This window comes from Xiphias gladius, chromosome 17, assembly GCF_016859285.1.
Source record: "Xiphias gladius isolate SHS-SW01 ecotype Sanya breed wild chromosome 17, ASM1685928v1, whole genome shotgun sequence".
Classification (NCBI taxonomy): domain Eukaryota; kingdom Metazoa; phylum Chordata; class Actinopteri; order Istiophoriformes; family Xiphiidae; genus Xiphias; species Xiphias gladius.
In genome coordinates, this window is record NC_053416.1 from 4,112,579 (window position 1) to 4,130,478 (window position 17,900).

The window sequence follows — 17,900 nt, forward strand, 5'->3', positions numbered from 1 at the left end:
ACAAATTCCATTCACAGGAAAGTGGAGGACCTCCAGTTCAGAGTAGAGGAGGAGTCCATCACCAAGGGAGACCTGGAGGTATTTATCAGCATGATTAATACCTGCACACGATCGATAATTGAATGTCTGTGTTTCCTCACACTAATTTACAGTTTGTCCTTCGATATCATGAGCCGTGTTTCCGTAGACCGTTTTTCATGCCGTATAACACGAGACGGCACCGTCAGCATAAATGCAAAGCCTGGAGATCGAGGCTAAAAGGCACATTTACAATGGGTTTATACATGCAGAACAGATGATAATGTGTTTGGGAAGATGGTTCAGCAGGGAGGAAGATCTGGACTAGGAAACCCCCCAGACAGTTTGATTGACAGCCTCCCCACTCACTATGCCGCTCACCGCGGCGCCACAGAAATTTCACTAAAGGAGAGCGGCGGCTCTCAGTCGCTGCATATTTTGGGACAGAAGTCAAACAAAGTTTGAGGATTTAAAAAAAAAAAACCATGAATAAGTTGCCGGCTTCAGCGAACGTGTGACTCGTCGCTAATTTCCAGCTGGGCGGAAAAAAGCCGGAAATCCATTAGATAAAGTACACTATCCGTCCCCTCTCCCGTCTGTCCCCTGGGAAAGAACCTGAATGGAAGGTAAATCTCATTTGTTCACTTTTGAATATGCTTTTGGCTTTAATTAGTCTCCAGATGTACACAACCCCCCAAAAAAAACAGATTTGTGATTGCACATTCTGTCGCATGGTGACTGAAGTATTCTAAAAATGTTTATCCTTAAAAACGTCCTTTAGATAAAATGGTTCTCGACCATTATTTAAGGATACGGATTTCTTTAAAAAACATTTATACTCCATCTGCAGTTGCGGTCTTTATAATCTAGCATAATGTTCCAACACTGCATGGAAGCCACGTTTACAGAAGAAAGACGAGCAAAGACAAGAGGCTTTCCTGTTAAAGGACAAGTCCTGCCATATTTCATACTTTTAATATTGTCAACAAATCCCAGGGAAAAAAAAACAAAACTAACAATGTGTTAGTTCATCTCTCAGTGCTTTCAGACATCTCCGCCATGTCTGTGGCACAGTCCCAAGCATGGGTCGAAATTAAACATGTCCATTTTAAAAAACAGCAACAAATAGATATATATAGATAGATATATAGATATATATCTATAGATATATAGATATAGATTTTTTTTTTAAATGGCTCAGTAATTTCTTAAAACACTTGGGCACTGTCGTTTTTAGCACACATTACTCAAACTGAAGTAAATAGTGCATTTGTTGGGGACTATTTTCAGCTGCGGATTAATACACGTGGCGTTTTTTTTTTGTTTTTTTGTTTTTTTTTGGTTTTGTTTTTTTTTTCCCCCCCAGCAGCAGGACGGTGCATGTGAGCTTGTCTCAAAATAAACTACAGTGCCTGTGTTCATGTAGGAGCATGTCACCCAGTGCAAGAGTGTGGCTCACTGATGTGCGGAGAAATCACATTATCAACTTGGAGAGAAATTTCCAGTGTTACCAAATAATGTTTTTTTTGGGTTTTTTTTAACGAGAATAAATGCTTCAGTTTAATGAAATATAAAGATTAGATATTTGAAAACAAAAACCAAACTGTGTGAATATTTAGCACATCGTCGGAGCAGCCGGTTCTGGTGTGTGAGCGTACACTGTGCTCAACTCATTAAACAGCTCAGACCGACATGTCTCTGAAGCACTCTGCTGGGCTGACACGCGAGCAAGGAGCACAGAGTTGTCCCTCCCCGCTCTCAACTGCAAAGTGCACCTTCTCTGCAAGTGCCGTCTCACTTCAGAGTCTGAAACTGAACCATTTTAGACGGGGTCTGACTTAGCTCTCCAGCCTCTTCTCCTCAAATCTTCCCATCATATGATCAGCTCAGTTCTTGCACAGTGCTGCTGTCTACAAAGCTGCCCTTTCATCATCTGTTGACAGTTGTTCTGATCTCTGCCATTCCCCTCCGATCTTTACGGGTCTCTCTCCCTATGAGTCTTTTTTCCCCCCCCTTTCTGTCTCTCTCTTTTTGTCTCTCTCCGTAGACACAGACGAAATTGGAACATGCCCATATTCGTCAGCTTGAGCAGAGCCTGCTCCTCGAACAGTCGAGAGCAGAGGCACTTCAGAAAGAATTAGAGAGGAGGAGGGTAAAAAGCACGAGCCCTTTGCCTGTAGCCACTGTCCTGTGTGGTTCTGCACCTGTTTGCTTCTTTGTTGATGGTAGCATAACTCACAAGCTGCACGGGTTAAAGTCGTACTCCACCCGTCCACCTTTGATGTCCAGATTCACATCAAATCAAACTAGAGACATACCAATAGTCATTCTTGAAAATCAATACACACGTAAGTACACTGGCCAGTATTGGCCTGTATTTGTAAAGCTCCACTTTTTCGTCTGAAAATGAGCGTATAAAATCTGGATCCACCGTCTGTTCTGATGCCACAGATTTTATGCTACGGGTATATATTCTCAGTATGTATCTGTGTATATCGATCCAGCCGTAATACAGCGGAGGTAGACAGTTCAAGACGTGAATATTCATGAGGCTGTTTTCTGGGAAGATGAAACAAATCGAAGTGTTAAAAATCTTACAGTTTAAATGGAAAAGGCTGTTTAAATTAATTCAGTCACCAAATCCCATTTATAAAAAGGACCAAAACCAATAATGTGTTCGTCCGTCTCTCCAAACTTTCTGACCTCCACAGCACGTCTCAGCCTCAGCCCATGGTCCCTGCTGAAAACATGTAGGCTCACATATATAAAAATAGTTTCTTTTTGTCTTCTTTCTATTTAAAAAAAAAAAAAAAAAGGCAGAATAATTTTGTAGTAAAGGTTACTCAAACAGGAATAGATAGCGCATTTGCTCGGGACTATTTTCACCTGCGGATTAATCTGCATTTGGTGCTCTAGTGGGTATTTCCAGCGGCAGGATGGTGCTCGTGGGACCGACTCAAAACAAACTACAGGGCCTGTGTTCGTGGTAACGGAGGAGCGTGTCAACCCGGTGCAGCAGTGTGGCTCGCTGATCTGATTTATATAGCTGAGAGGAATAAGCTGTGTCGGGCTTTAGCCACGCCGGCGTTACCTGTGAGTAGGATCGAGTTTTATTGTTGGTTTTGGTCCCTTCGTGGGATTTGTTGAAAATGAGAACATTTTGAATATCAGCAGCCTTATCTTTCAAAATACATGTCTGAAACGTCTTGGTATGTCAAGTACGCGGGCGCCCCATGCACTGTTCTTCCGCGTCACGATTAAACAGCCACAGACAAAAGCCTGAACCTCAGTAATGGCCACAGATCCTCGACGTGACACTGACGGATGGTTACTTATCACCGTGTGTGAGCGTAGAAACACGCCAAACATATATGCACATTGACTTGATATGCTCCTTCCTCTCCCTCATTCTGTCACTATCATACCATGAATCGCAGTAATCCCGCTCCTCCTCACCGTTGACCCAGAGCTTCCCCTGAGACATTTGCCTTTGAAAGGAAACACAGTATCAGATGTGGCTCTCCAGCTGCTTCGGCTTTTCACCTCTTCAGTTGCAGTAGCTGGTGTTTAATTTTCTTTTAAATTTGTGATTTTAAATTTTTTTTTAATTTTATTTTATTTAAAGGTTGGCGTTTGGATCAGTTGCCAGCTGCACTTTAAGATCCCAGGACACAACGTTTGACATAACACCTTTTTCCATTTTAGCTCTAAAGTACGCAGTGGATACATCTCCCCGAGCTCCACGCTAGTGTTTTCGAGCCGTTCCGTAATTAGTAACACACGAGAAGTTGCTAAATTGTGGATGGGATTCATCCCCGATTCTCAGATGAATGTTTCAAGGCAAACCGTCGTGGTAATGCCCATTTACAATCAGTAGTTACAGCTTTACATCACTTTGACATGCAGCGCTGCACTTCAGAGTGAAAGCCTCTTCAATAATAGACCACAGCAACACAAATCAAAGCGTACAAGCTTGTGCTTTCAATTTTCAGGCATCAAAAGATAACAAAACACTTTGAAATGCTGGATTCGTATATTTGCAGTAAGGTCTGCTTCTGCCAACAGGGAAGATGCACTCAGGATGCAGTATCCTTGAGGTTGGGTAAGAGAACCAAGGTGAAAAAGAGATTTGATCTTATTTTGGCTTTGATCCGCTGCTGAGCTATCTCAATTCTTGACTTCAAATCGACTTCAGACGCTGTCAAGGACATTAACCTTGCATAGACCTTTTTTTTTTACTCTTTTACTCCTGTGTGATGTGCCGTAATCTGAATGCTGTTCAGGCAAAAGCTCTGATATGAATCAACTAGTAACTCTGAGGTCTGGCGGATTGTTTTCCCAGATTGTTGAAATTAACATCTGTGCACTGTGCAGCAGGTCCTCCTTCTTAATCTCTTTTTTATTTTGACTGGATACAAATGTGTGGAGGATGTTTGCAGTTGTGTGTGTGCGTGCGCGTGTGTGTGTGTGTGTTTGTGTGTGCGCGCGCTGTGTCACTGTGTGGAGGTTTGCTGTCGGCTTTATTATATTTGCTTGGCTGCTTCTAGATGATCAGAGAATGGCTGTGCTCTCCTCTCATCTTCCACTTCTTTGCACATACAGTGAGCTGCACAAATATTTGGACAGAGACACGTTGATCCTTTGGCTCCTTTTTGTATTTTCACTTTGGACGGAAACGATACAGTGACTTTTAACGTACTTAGAGCAGACTGTAGTCTTGAGCACAGCAGCATCATAAAATGAGTGCAACGGTTTGCTCAGACTTCTTCGATCTTCGAAACGCTCGCTTCCTACTGCTGCCAGTACTCCTCTAAAATAATGGCCTGCTAGGATGGGGGTACTGGGATGCATCGGCCAGATTTAAAATGTGTAATCCAGGAGAGTTTAGCGCTGCACTAACCAATATTTTTCATATTAAAAATAGATTAAATGAGCATGTGTAATGTGAAAGGGGTCGCTTATAACAAACCGGCTACCACTTGGCTCTTCAGTTCCCTCAGCTCAACAGAGCCTTTCAGTTTCTTTTGGCTCATTGTTTTTGTTTTTTGTTTTTTTTCTGGCCATAAAATCCTCAGCTCTCATTACTCTTGTTTTCAGCAGAAGCAGGCAGCCGTTTACAGTGGAAAAACCTGCCCGGCACCAAGCAGGTAACGTACTGTGGGTGTAGCCGTTTGGCTGAAAACAGCTGCCTGCTACAGCCAAAAAAATGGCCCTAATGAGAGCAGTCGGAGTGAATCAAGACGTTAAAGTTTGCAAGCCGCAAAAAACCAAAACAGTGAGTTAAAAGAAACAATAAAAGCTTCGTAGAGCTGAAGGGAGCCCTGCAGGGTCTGGTGGCAATTCTCCGTGGGTTTGTCATTTCAGCAGAGCCCTGTCACATTACATGTAGTCACGTGATCCATTGTTGGTATAAAGACAACGGCTATAGCACGCTCTAAAATAAAAATCTGCCCACCAGCACCACAGAAGCTGAACCATGAACATATGGTGTCTTGTGTGCTTATCTGTACACCGTCAGGTGTTGTGTGGGACCTATTTTAAATATAAGAATTTTGCCATGAATATTTAGAACACATGCTCTGAGTAGGATCTGCAGATGTGCTCGCGTGCACTCTGAAGTCTGGGCACCAGGGGGAAAACTGATAGCTGATAGTCTGTGCACCATCTCGTACCTAAGGAGAGCCATTGGTAGCCAAACAGAAAGCCAAACTGTGAAACAATGGGTCTCTGTCCACATACTTAATGTAATGTTTTTTTGTATCATATATTCCACTGGAATGCACTTGACCGTCTCCAATCCTTGCAAGGACCTTCTGGGGCTTCCCTTTGATTTCCTTTTTCCTTGAAGCCTGATTTCCGCCATTAAATCAGTGTCACCTTTTCGTTTGAATGACATCATTCTGTTGCAGGGTCTCCCACCTGTTACGGTAATAAGGTCATTCTTTTGAAAGGCTGACATCTCTCTGCTGCGGTAGTGATGAGGAAAAACCTCTAATAGCAGTGTTTGATGTTGCTTTCTTTCTCGTCAGCAAACCACAGTTGAAGAGCAGAGTCGTATCATGCAACTGGAGGAGGAGCTCACCCTCAGAAGAGCTGAGATCAAGAACCTCCAGGCTCAACTTAGAGGGTCCGACCCGGGCCCGCAGCAGGCCAACGACGGTGACGCAGCCGCCGGGTCCGACGCCCAACCAGAGACCCTCCTCCTGCGCGAGCAGCTGCTGTCGGCGGGCCGCGAGCACTACAAGGAGAGCAGCGAGCTCAAAGAGAAGTACGAGACGGCATTAGCAGCGAGCCAGCAGGAGATAGACGCGCTGAAGGCGGTGGTGGATAAACAGAACCAGGAGATCAGTGAGATGAAGCAGAAAGTCCAGCACGCCACCAAGGAAAACATGGAAATGATGGACACCTGGAAGGTACTCTGCTGCATTCATTTTAACCCAACACAAACTGTTCAGAGAACTTCAACAAGAGCAGTGGGGCTTATTTCAGTTGCTCTCTCTGACGAATTAGAAAAATTTTTAAAAGCAGATAGCAGTGAGATTGGATTTACCTTTTCGAATTTGACAGTTTTTATGCCGAATATTCTGTGAGGATTTACAGGATTAAGAGGATTCAGGGACTCCCTGGAAATTTTGCTTATAGCGGAGTACAAAAGCAAAAGCCTTGAAAAGATGAATTTTGACCAAGGAAAACACATTAAGTATAAAATGAATAAGAATGTCGAATTAAATCAAAATTTCCCATTTCAATCAATTTGAATTGATTATTTCCCAAATACCACCAATGCAACCAGATACTTCTTCTCATTTCTCTCTGCAGGCTAAATTTGACACTTTAGTGAGCGACCACCAGCGATCCTTGGAGGAACTGAAGGCCTCATTGAGTAGTGATCATGCTTCTTCAGAAGGCCAAGAGCAGGACACCCAGGAGCTGAGAGCCAGTCTGGAGAGCCTGAAGATGGAGCACCAGCTGGAAGTGGAGAATCTCAAGGCCAAACATAAGATTGAAGCTGCAATTCTGACCAAGGAACGCGAGGACCTCTGCAATCGTCTTCAGGAGGCCAAAGACCAGCTGGCCGAGGGCAACCAGACATGGAGGGCCGAGGTAGAGGCCAAAAGCGTGAAGCAGGCCCTGGAGGAGGCGACTGATAAGCTACAGAAGGCGGAGCAGAGGCTGGCAGAGATGGAGAAGCTTCAGATGGAGCAGGATAGAAGCACGGAGGAGCTGAGAGAGAGACTGGAGCTGTCAGAGAAGAAGATGACGGACTACCAAGCCCTGCAGAAAGCCCAGGCAGAGAGCCAGGAGGAGATCCAGAAACTGGAGGAGAAGCTGAGGGTGACGGCGAACCAGCTCCAGGCCATCCAGGCAGACCGCTACACCTCCCATGATGCAAACGTGAGCAACAAGCTAGAAGTCCAGTACCTACAGTAGTTTGATGTTGTTTGGATTATTAATACACTGTTTTAATTTCAGTTCAACTCTCTTGAACTCAACTCTCCTTTTTCAGGTGATAGAGGATAATGAAATTTCAGATGAGAAGATGAAGCTAAAACAGAGTATCGAAGGTATCGCAGCCCACTTATTTGAGTATTAGTACATTTTTAGAAAAAAAACACACATACACTTCAATTGTTCTATTTTCCTTACATGTTCATATATTCTGCTTCCTGTTATTACTTGCCAAGTTCATAAAAACTAGTTGATGCTATCAGTTTTGTCGAAACGTCTTTATGGCCCTTTATGTTTCAGCCTTTCTGTTGCATTTGTTTATAAGCTGCTGATCATAATGTCCATTCACGCACCTGAGGATGGCAGAGAAATGCACAGTTCTGTCTTGCTCCACTGAAAGGAACAGCTGGACCTTTTGGGAAGTACGCTTATATCGCTTTCTGACGGAGGGTTAGGTGGAGTGCCAGCAGCCGGTTGGGCTTAGCTTAGCGTGAAGTCTGGAGGCAGGTGGGGGACGAGCTAGCCTGGCTCTGTCCAACTGTAACGAAGTCCACCTGAGCCAGACACCGGCGGCTACACGAGAGCCACAGACTCTGAACAACAACCCGCGTTAGCTTTCCTGCTAAAGTCTCCTTCGTATCTAATTTACCAACCTGAGCAGCCGGCTGAACGAGCGACCAGAGAAACATTCACCAGGAAGAGTGCAGTGCTAACGTCAGTTCGCAGGCCAGATTTCGAATTAGCTGTTTAACGGCGTGTAAACTTACCAGCAGACATCGCCTCGGTCCTTTTAGATCCTGGTGTGTCTCTTGCTCTTCAGTGCCGCTAACAGTCGCACCGTCTGCCCGTGACACGCGGCTACACCGGAGGTTTGCTTACTTTTGCCTCTCGTTCCCTGCCTGCAACACCAGCACGCGGACGCCAACGGCCTCCTCCAACCGGCCGAGCCCAAGAGAAGCATTTCTGATGGAGCACCAAGCAGAGCTCACCGGCTGTTGGCTGTAGCCTCACGTTTACCTGACGGCTGTGAGAGTGGTATCATCTAACTCTCCACCAGAAAGCGAATAGTCCTGTTTCCCGGAATGTCGAACTATTCCTGGACGAAATAGTCCTCGTTATTCTCTTCGCATTAGTGAATGCAGTCGATTTTCCTGACCAGTGGTCTATCTCGGTTTCATAATGTTAATGATCTAATGTCAGCTCCTTTGGCCCAGAGGTAAAATCTACCCACCAAATATCACGTGGTCATAAGATTTTTAAGATACGTTGCTAAGTGACAGATACCTATGTTAACGTAAGGAGATCATTTGTAACTTCAGACCTGCAGCATGCACCTCACAGACTGTTACACTGACCCAAGAACCCACAACCAGTGCTCTCATTGTGGTTTCTGGAGCGCTGCGTTCTCCGAGCAAGACACTTAATGCTGTTTTGTTTTTCCCTAGAAACGATGGAGAAGTTGTTGAAAAGGGAAAAAGAGGTCTCTACTCTCACTTCCCAGGTGGAAGCCCTCAAATCACAGATGGGAGGTAAATGTCATTTTCCGGAGCGCGGCGTTTTCACGTAGCCTGTCGGCGAATAGCCTTTTCGTGTTTTTTCCTTACAATGTTAAAACAAGGCTAAGCTCGATGGTTCACTGAAGCGCCTCCCGCCCTTCAGCCCGTTTGGGTTTTAGATCGGGAACAAAAGAGGCATATTTCTCGATATATAAACTCGTTATCTGTGTCCTATTAACAGTAGTAATTGACCTTCATTAGTGACTATCAGTGTTGCCCTCTTTGTACGTCTGCGCTGTGTCTCAGTGTGCGGGGGCCGCAGGCTTCCCTTCATTTTCTGCCAGCCGCGCTGAGATCACCGTGCGGTGGACTGCGGACTCACCTTCTCCACTGCATTCTTTGTTCATCACTGGGAAGTCTGTGGACCGGCTGTCTTTTGAAAACCAAAAAGTTCCATCACATCAGAGGGACTTAAGACACGCTCCGCGTAGCTCGGATAATCACACTGACACGCTTTGAAGAATGGATTGTAAATAATTTACAAAGAGAAAAGAATAATATGAGACACATAGCGAAGAATGGTTTCATTACTGTACTTCATTTTGAAGGTTCTGATAATTGACTTTTACAAACAGTAGAACTCCTCTGCAGGGTTCAAGTCAGGGGGTTTTTAAGTACCTTTTGACCAAAATCCCCTGCAAATTCTTTATCGAAGTACAGCAGAGGGGAAGTGATCGGTAGAAACTGACATTTGAATTAGCAGAAAAGGTTACGCATTATGACGCACTGAGCTGTTCAAGTAATGAGTACTGAGTTCACGGGTACGGCAGTAAGTCGTCATTTGACGTGGATTCGCTCAGTTGGTAGAGATCCTTTAATATCGGTCTTACATCGCTGAGAGCGTGATTCCTGAAATCAATATGTGCAGGATAAATGAGTTCTGCGATTCCCCGCAAACCACTGTCTGAGGCTCCGCAATTGTCACGTGAGACAGATAACTTGCCTAAGCTGCCTGGTATAATGGGTATAAATTGTTAATATAGTGGGTTTAAAATGTTATAGTATGTTTTTGCAGTGGGCTGATCATTTTAGTCACTGGATCCCCCCATAGCAAAACAAATACGATTTCAGTAGGGCCGTGAGGATGTGAAATGTTCCATTCTCTGTTACCGCTGTGTAAGAGCTCTGTTCACAATTTAGTTTTTAGCATTTATGAGCAGCATACAAACAGTTAGTTCATACCCACCATAACACACTACGGTGTAGCCGAATCGGTTATAGGGGCATTTTTTTTTCAAAAATTGTTTATTAATGTATTCCTTTGAAGCATCCTCAACTGGGGCATGAGCAGTTAGTGAATGATTAATAACACAGCATAACAGAGCTGTTGTCATATTAAATTATACATGCTTACACTCGCGGACAACTCATCACAGCGTGTTATGAAATATTAAAATAAAAATCATTCTCAGGCAGGTCTGTATCTGTTTAGAAATGCGTTCGAAAGTAATGAAGACATGTTGAGCTCGAGGTTTTATTCTTTACCACGGAAATAATGCACATTCTTAACTCAAGGTCTACTTACTAGATTTCCCCCAGAGCACTCCGTCTTGCTCACCTGTCATGGAAAGTAGATACCTAACATTTATGAATATAATAAACACATAGTGCTGCGCAAAGGTTTGCCTTAGATGGTTATTTCATATCTCCTGCATCAGTGTGTCAGTAGGAAATATCATATTTTAGATTTCCAAACATTCCTTTTTGAAAATAGTGAAATATTCCGGTGAGAAATTTCCGCGGTGTTAAAGAAAGTATCACAGTGACAGACCAATTTCCAGATACCAATACACTCTTCATTAATAAAAATAATAAATAAGTGTAACAATATAATAAATACATGTGGCATATTTCATTTTTCCATATGATTTCAACTGTGTTGTGTGATTCATCCGCTGTTTATACACCAGTTATTAACACTTCGTAGAGGAGTTTAACAGATAAATAAACTCTTAGAAATCTCCTAGAATATGTGTACAAATACATTGTTGTGTGTTATAAACAATGTATTAATTGTTTAAAAAAAAAAGAAGTGTTATCGACAATTCACATTAAACTCACAGCAAAAGTGCTACTTCATTTTTCTCTTCCACCAGCGCTGGAGGGCAAAGTTCGGTCAGGGGAGAAGAGAGCCGAGGCCCTGGCCAAGGAGAAGATGCGTGTGGAGGCAGAGCTGGAGTCCATGACCAGGAAGTCCCACGATGCATCTGGGCAGCTGGTCAGCATCAGCCAGGAGCTACTGAAGAAAGAGAGGTATGGAGATTTTACAATCTGCCTCAGCACTTTTTGGATTAGTGAAGTGAAAAATTAGGTCCCTGCACATGCAGACATGATGCACAAAAACACATCATATTATCGGTGTGATAATGGACAGATACTGGGAACCCAAGGGCACTGTTTTGATTTTATTGACGCGTATTGTGAACTTGAACAATATTGTTTGAATCATACTATTTAATTAAGGAATCAACAGCATCAAGAACAAGATGTTCTGTTCTGTTTTTGTTGGAGCAGTTAAAAAAAACAATGCGCTGGAGAGCAAACCTTGTGTTGTGCTTTTCTTTTGAGAGTCATTCTGTACCAGCATTAGTCCCATTCATGTAAAGTGAGAGAGGTACAATACAATTTCACTGTCCAGCTCAGGTATTAATGAGGATGCACGGGAGTACCAACTCAAGTCCTGACTCACTTCACTTTGATTGGAAACTTCATTGTCCCATAAGGGCAATGTGTTCTGCATACAGGCAACACAAAGTATTTAACTTCATAAACGTGTTCGGCGAGACTGAGCTCAGATGATGAACTCAGTGGCTTTAGTGGGAAGACTTAGGGCTGTAGCTTTGCGGCTGTATCTTCCTGTTTCCACGCCGCAGAGCTGGTTGCGGCCGTCATGAATATTCTCCTTTCCCCGTTTAGGTTTGTTTCGCTTTAAACAGCACCTGTGTCATACCACTGGCAGACTAACATTCCCTGTGATATTATACTGAAATCATATGAGAAAAAGTCCGAAATACACCGTTGAGTATAATGTAGGCCTTAATGATATGATAAAGTAAAACTAGGTACTGTTGGATAAAGTCAAGAAATACAGTACTGATAACTGAGACATATCATAAATTAGTTTGGGAATATTTAAAAAAAAAAAAAAAAAATTACACCAAAGTTATACAGTAAATTATGTTCAAGAGTGTAACGTATGTTAAGCTCACTGAAAAATCAGTATTCCTTACCAGATTTGTTCTAAATCCTGACATGGGCATATATAGGAATATTGTACAGGGCTTTAAATGATAAAATAAATCAGTGCTCCAAATTTTTTTTACAGTCCTTGTGAATAACACATTTATGCTTGTTATTTTTATGCACACACAATTGGAATTGATTATTAAAAAAAAAACAAAAAACAACTAAGCGGTATAGTGGTCAGATTTTATCATATTTTAAACCAGAATTAATTTTTTTGGCTACTTAGGGGAAGCATAAACAAACTGTAAACATAACATTGACATATTATCAACTTCTAAAGTTTCTATGGAAAATGTTTTAGCTTTCATTTGGAATCATGTTTGTGTCAACCTGATGTATATATGTCCAACATTCACTCTTATTTTAGCTCTGCTTTGGTCTCCACCGATTCCTGAGGGTAATAGATGTCTTTTTTTAGCTGCTAAATGCTACACTGCGTTCACCGCCTAGTTCAGTAACTATGGTTGACGTTTGGTGCTGGTTAGGTGGCATGCAATGGGTTTATCAGAGCTTTTTCACTGAAAGCAGCTGCCTGTTGCCACTGGAAACTAGGTTGATGAAAGCGGTGATAGCGAGCCAGAGCAGTAAAATGATGGGCCAGAAATGGAAAACAGTGACCTAAAAGATGCTAAAACACTCTGTAGAGCTGAGGGGAACTGTGGAGTTTGGGGATAATTATCTGTTGGTTCTTCACTACAGGTGACCCCTTTTACATTACACATGGTTAATATAAACATATTAATTAGCGCAGGTTTAGGATGATGAACTGAATGTTTCTCCTCAGACTTCCGTCAGAAGCTGAGGGTAATTATTTTTTGTCTGCTGGCTGATCGATCACAGTGGTGAACTGACATTTTACAGATAAAGTTCATGTTAAACTGTGATGATTAATTACATGAGTAACTGAAATGGCAGGTTTGCCAGCTTTGCGCATATTGCCTCTGGTCTTCCCGCCAGCATGTACGACTGTGCCACAGCGAAGTGAAACTAGAGGCCTGAGTCTCTGGGTCTTTTCCTCTTGAGTTTAGGGAGCAGCCAGCAGAGGGAAACAAAGAAGACCTGCCAGATGTCCACCTGGCATAGATCTGGCACACTTTTCACAAGCCCCCAAGGTTCAATTTTGTTGCTGAAGCTCAAGCTGCCACACCGGGCTACATTCAATAAAACTGGTGATAACCGAGGTCATTATTCAACCACCCAAGCGTAAAGAGAAACTTTTCACAGTATCATTGCACAGGTGCAGGGCTTTGTTAAAGGGTCTTGCTCTGTTTCACAAAGCCCAGACACGTTCACATTTACACAATGCATTTATCTGTAGCGCTGCACGAACTCAGATTGGTCTAATTGTATTACATTATTGGCAATCTTACATTATGCAGTTCCTACATTACGGACGATTATGATCTTAGTAATGTTAGTTAGTGCCATACGAAGGCAGCTGGACTTGCTTGAGGTTCTTGAGGACGTTTCACCTCTGGTCCCAAAGGCTTCTTCAACATGCCCAAAAGGACTGAGGGGAAGGAGAAGGAGAAAAAAGTACGCATCAGAGAAACACTTAAGATATGCAGTTACCCAAGCCGGGCCTTCGTCAAAACAACAAAAAGATACAGAATAGACGGAGAAGAAAACAGCAATAAATGGAACAACATTGTCGTTCCTTACGTTTCAGGAGTATCTGAAGAGCGCGGGAGGATTTTCAACAAACACCGCATCCCTGTGCACTTCTAGCTCAGTAACACTCTGAGGCAGAAGCTTGTCCACCGTAAGGACAAACACCCAGACATAAGCAGAGCAATGCAGTGTATGCAGTTCAATGCAGTGAAGAATCCACAGGGCGGGCGGGTCAACGACTCACATGTGACCTCAACGACTCTCAAGGTGTTTACGAGCCTACAAGAGTTTAAATGGCTGCTGACAGATGTCTCCCTTTGAATTAGTGATTAGTGTCATTGGAGGGTAGAATCATTTGCTATCTTAATGACACTGATGCTATTTCAGTCTGTGACATGATTCCGGGAAACCAGATGAGTACTTTCCCTCAAAAAAGTCAACTTTGAACATCCTCACACATTTTTTTTTATCTTGAAAAAGCTGCCAAGATCATTCAAGAAAGACAATCACTTGGTAGAAGGGAGTCCAATATACAATGTCAGTGAAGAAGTACACAAAGAAAGTCTCTGTTGTCATGGATCAATGCGACATAGCATGGAGCCCAGTCATGCCTTGAGCACACAGGTAGTAGCGACTGAATTAGGTCATTTTTCTTTGCCCGAGGCGCAGCACATTTGAAGCACTGTTGGAAACGGTGAGGAAAAGGAAGAATACAGTACATTATCAGTACGTGCGGAAGACATCGCTTCAATAATGAAAATTCAAACAACCTTTCCACTTCCTTTAAACCTGCACTAATTGATTTTCTTTCTTTTTTTTTTATTGTCCACTTGGGGGCAGCTGTGGTACAAGCTGTAAATGTAACACCGACATATTATCACCTTATGAACCTGATTGATGTGGCAAGCTTAGCAGTTTATTTACACATCCAACCCCCTTTTTTGTATTATGCATCGTTAATATAAAACCTTTGATTAGAGCAGCTCGAATATATGTTCGAACAATTTCAGCAAGAAGAGAAAAGGTCTTAGGAAAAAAAAAAGAGAATGATGGTCTATGTCTGAAGTGCAGCTTTATCACAAATGAATGTATGGCAGCTTAAATACGTATAGGGCAGACACCTTTGCGTAACATGCAGTCTCCTAGATACAGGAAAAAAAGTTCCCCAGTGTATATGTAGCTCTCTGATATTAGTGTCGGGCAAACAGCCAAAGACTAGTTCATGTCAAACTGCATAGCTTGACTCTAGGAACGGGGCACCCATCCACCAGCCAGTCTTACATACACAGAGAATGAGGCTGCCTCCAAAGCAACCCCCCCCCCCCGGCCAGACTGGCCAGCATATTATACACATAATGGGTTGCTAAGCTTTTAAATAATAATGACCCTGGTGCTAGGTCTGAATAGACGTGGTACTCATATAATCCCTGACCGCAAAATTGCACTGCTTCTCTATTATTATTGCACTTTGGAGCAGTCAAGTTCACAGCGAGTCACCGCAACCCTGCAGACCACAAAAACAGCCGTGGAAAATAGGTTCTATTTTTTTTTTTTTTTATTTTTTTCAGTTTTACCAAACACTCAAGGTTTCTTCTCTTGTTTTTCTCCGCCATAACCGTTTTCTAATCTCAGGAGTCTGAATGAACTGAGGGTGCTGCTCCTGGAATCGCATCGCCACTCGCGGGACATGGAGAAAGACCTGAACCGAGAGGTGCACAAGGCCGAGTGGAAGGTCAAGGAGCAGAAACTCCAGGATGACATCAAGACCCTGCGAGAAAAACTGCTGCTTCTGGTAGGAAAGAAGGGCATTTTGAACAAGGAAACACTGGTTCGGCAGCAACGCCGGTTGTGAGGTTTATCAACCCTCACAGTTAATCATTAATGATTTTTGAGACACTTACTCCTGCTTATTCCCCATTCAAGCTATTTTGTTGTTGCTAATTTCTCAACAAATAGAATGTGTCACACAAATAAGGTTTGCACGGACTCCCCCAGAAATCTAGGAAAAGAGGAAAATCGTATATCAGTTTGGAAACAAGAAAGTGTGCAAGTCTTTCTAGACACAGACAACATGTTACTGTAAGAAATTCAGCTGTGGCCATATTTTCTCTGCTGACGAGCTTATTGGTTCTCTTTGGCCACAGAGTTCAATAGGAAATGATTGGTATTCTGGTGGGGTTTTTTTTTAGTTTTTTTTTTATGGTGGTATTCACTCTGAATGGACAATTAGCTTTCTCTAGAAAGATGATTTAACATCATGAAGGTTTACACTTTCCTTTTCATCTTTTCAAATGATTATAGTCATGCCCCGTTTCTTGTCATGTTAACAGGACTAAAGCTATTCTGTACTTTCCAAAAGCAAGAATTATTAGTTTTTTTTTTTTTTATGCTCAAAATGGCTGCAACAGAGGTGAAGGTATGTTGACATTTCGTTCGTTGTATGGCTAAAGTTCCAAAAATGCAGGATCTTACATTTCCCAAATTGCAACCCAATAGCCGCTTTCATTAGACCCTTCCTGCTTGGTAAGCGCCCACATTTTTCAAGCTCCGCACCTATAAATTGAAACCGTGGTCTCCAAGCACCAGGCGAGGTAACCCTGTTGACATCACCAGGGTTATTTACTCAGATTGACAAAGCTCCCTCAGAGCTACAGAAGCCATCAATCAAACGTTTCTCAGGCTGAGTGGGATTAATAATTCAGAATACATTAATTTTGGTTGGTGGAGTTTGACTTTAAAAAAAACTCACCAAAGGGACTGTACACTTGTCAAAATTTTCCTTGAAAATATACCCATGTAGATCAACAAATGTTAAGATGGAGGAGGAATACAGTGTTGACATGCACCATAAACTGAATACGTGATTATAGCAAATTAATATTGAGGTGCTAGTCAGTGTGTTCATACAGACTGCTGTAAAAGCTGTAAATATGTAAATAATGTATAATAATCTTTTTTTTCCAGATATTAATCACATATATCGTAGCATGATATGAATTATTTAACAGGAGACTCTAGTTATGAGCTTTTGGTCTCGTGTGTGTGTGTGTGTGTGTGTGTGTGTGTGTTTCAGGGTCGGGAACGGTCTTCACCCGACCACCGGCGGTACTCGATGCTGGACCCCTCGGCTCTGGACTCGGAGGTGAACCGCCTGCGCCAGCGCCTGCTCGGCACTGAGGAAGCCCTGAGGAACGCCCTGGAGCACAACCAACAAGTCGACCAGCTGGTCCAGGCCATGCGCAAGCATCCGGACAAAAGCCCGGTACGGTCGCAACGAGACCTTACTTTCGCAGATTCACCTCGGAAAAGGATGACAATTATTTTGGGGGCAGGCATCTTGGGAAGACGTACCCGTATCAGAAGGGATGTCAAGATGGTTGTAGATACGGAAGAAGTGAGACAGGGGGTTTCATGTCAATTGTAAAAGTTTTAAACATTACAGAAGAAGTAATGTGTGTAATAACATGTTTTTGTACAGAGACAATGGATTTGTATATTTACTTTAGAACAGACACACATTCTAAAGGAATGGTTTGGCATTTTGGGAGAAGCAGTTATTCCCTCTCAGTTAGATGAAGAGAGGTAACTACTGTCATGTCTGTACCATAAATATGAAGCTACAACCACAGCAACCGGTCGAGCTAAGCTCAACACACAGACTGGACACGGGGGGGACTATCCTGGTTCCGCCCAAAGGTTTAAAATCTTATCAGCACACCTAAAACTCTGTTTCCACCTGTTTTCAGGCTTTGTGTTAAACCAAGCTAAGCGGCTGTTGGCGATTAGTTCAATATTTACGATACAGACACGAGAGCAGTATCAATCCTCTCGTCAAACTCTCGGCAAGAAGGTCGAAATAGTCCTTTAATTTATAAATGTAACGCAGCTAAATCATGTCAAGAATTTGACGACACTGACAATTTATGACTGTTTTTCAGGTGCATGGTGCAAATTCCGCCAACGGAATTCATCATCAGGAGTCAGACAGTCCTCAAGATGTTTGTATTCTTTCGTTGTCTT

General features: G+C 42.8%; 1 protein-coding gene across 4 annotated transcripts in view; it reads left to right on the plus strand.

The window, feature by feature from the left end:
- The window catches only part of clip2 (CAP-GLY domain containing linker protein 2), a 42,444-nt gene that overhangs the window by 23,248 nt on the left and 1,296 nt on the right, over window positions 1-17,900 (plus strand). For 2 of the 4 annotated variants that reach the window (XM_040150176.1, XM_040150178.1), the window contains exons 8-17: window positions 18-78; window positions 4,084-4,134; window positions 6,048-6,431; window positions 6,838-7,413; window positions 7,526-7,583; window positions 8,913-8,996; window positions 11,120-11,276; window positions 15,513-15,672; window positions 16,954-17,142; window positions 17,819-17,878. In XM_040150176.1, the coding sequence (XP_040006110.1) occupies window positions 18-78; window positions 4,084-4,134; window positions 6,048-6,431; window positions 6,838-7,413; window positions 7,526-7,583; window positions 8,913-8,996; window positions 11,120-11,276; window positions 15,513-15,672; window positions 16,954-17,142; window positions 17,819-17,878 (1,780 nt within the window). Of the gene's footprint in view, window positions 1-17; window positions 79-2,065; window positions 2,171-4,083; window positions 4,135-6,047; window positions 6,432-6,837; window positions 7,414-7,525; window positions 7,584-8,912; window positions 8,997-11,119; window positions 11,277-15,512; window positions 15,673-16,953; window positions 17,143-17,818; window positions 17,879-17,900 lie in introns of all 4 variants that reach the window. The other 2 variants (XM_040150180.1, XM_040150179.1) reach the window with 2 other exon arrangements.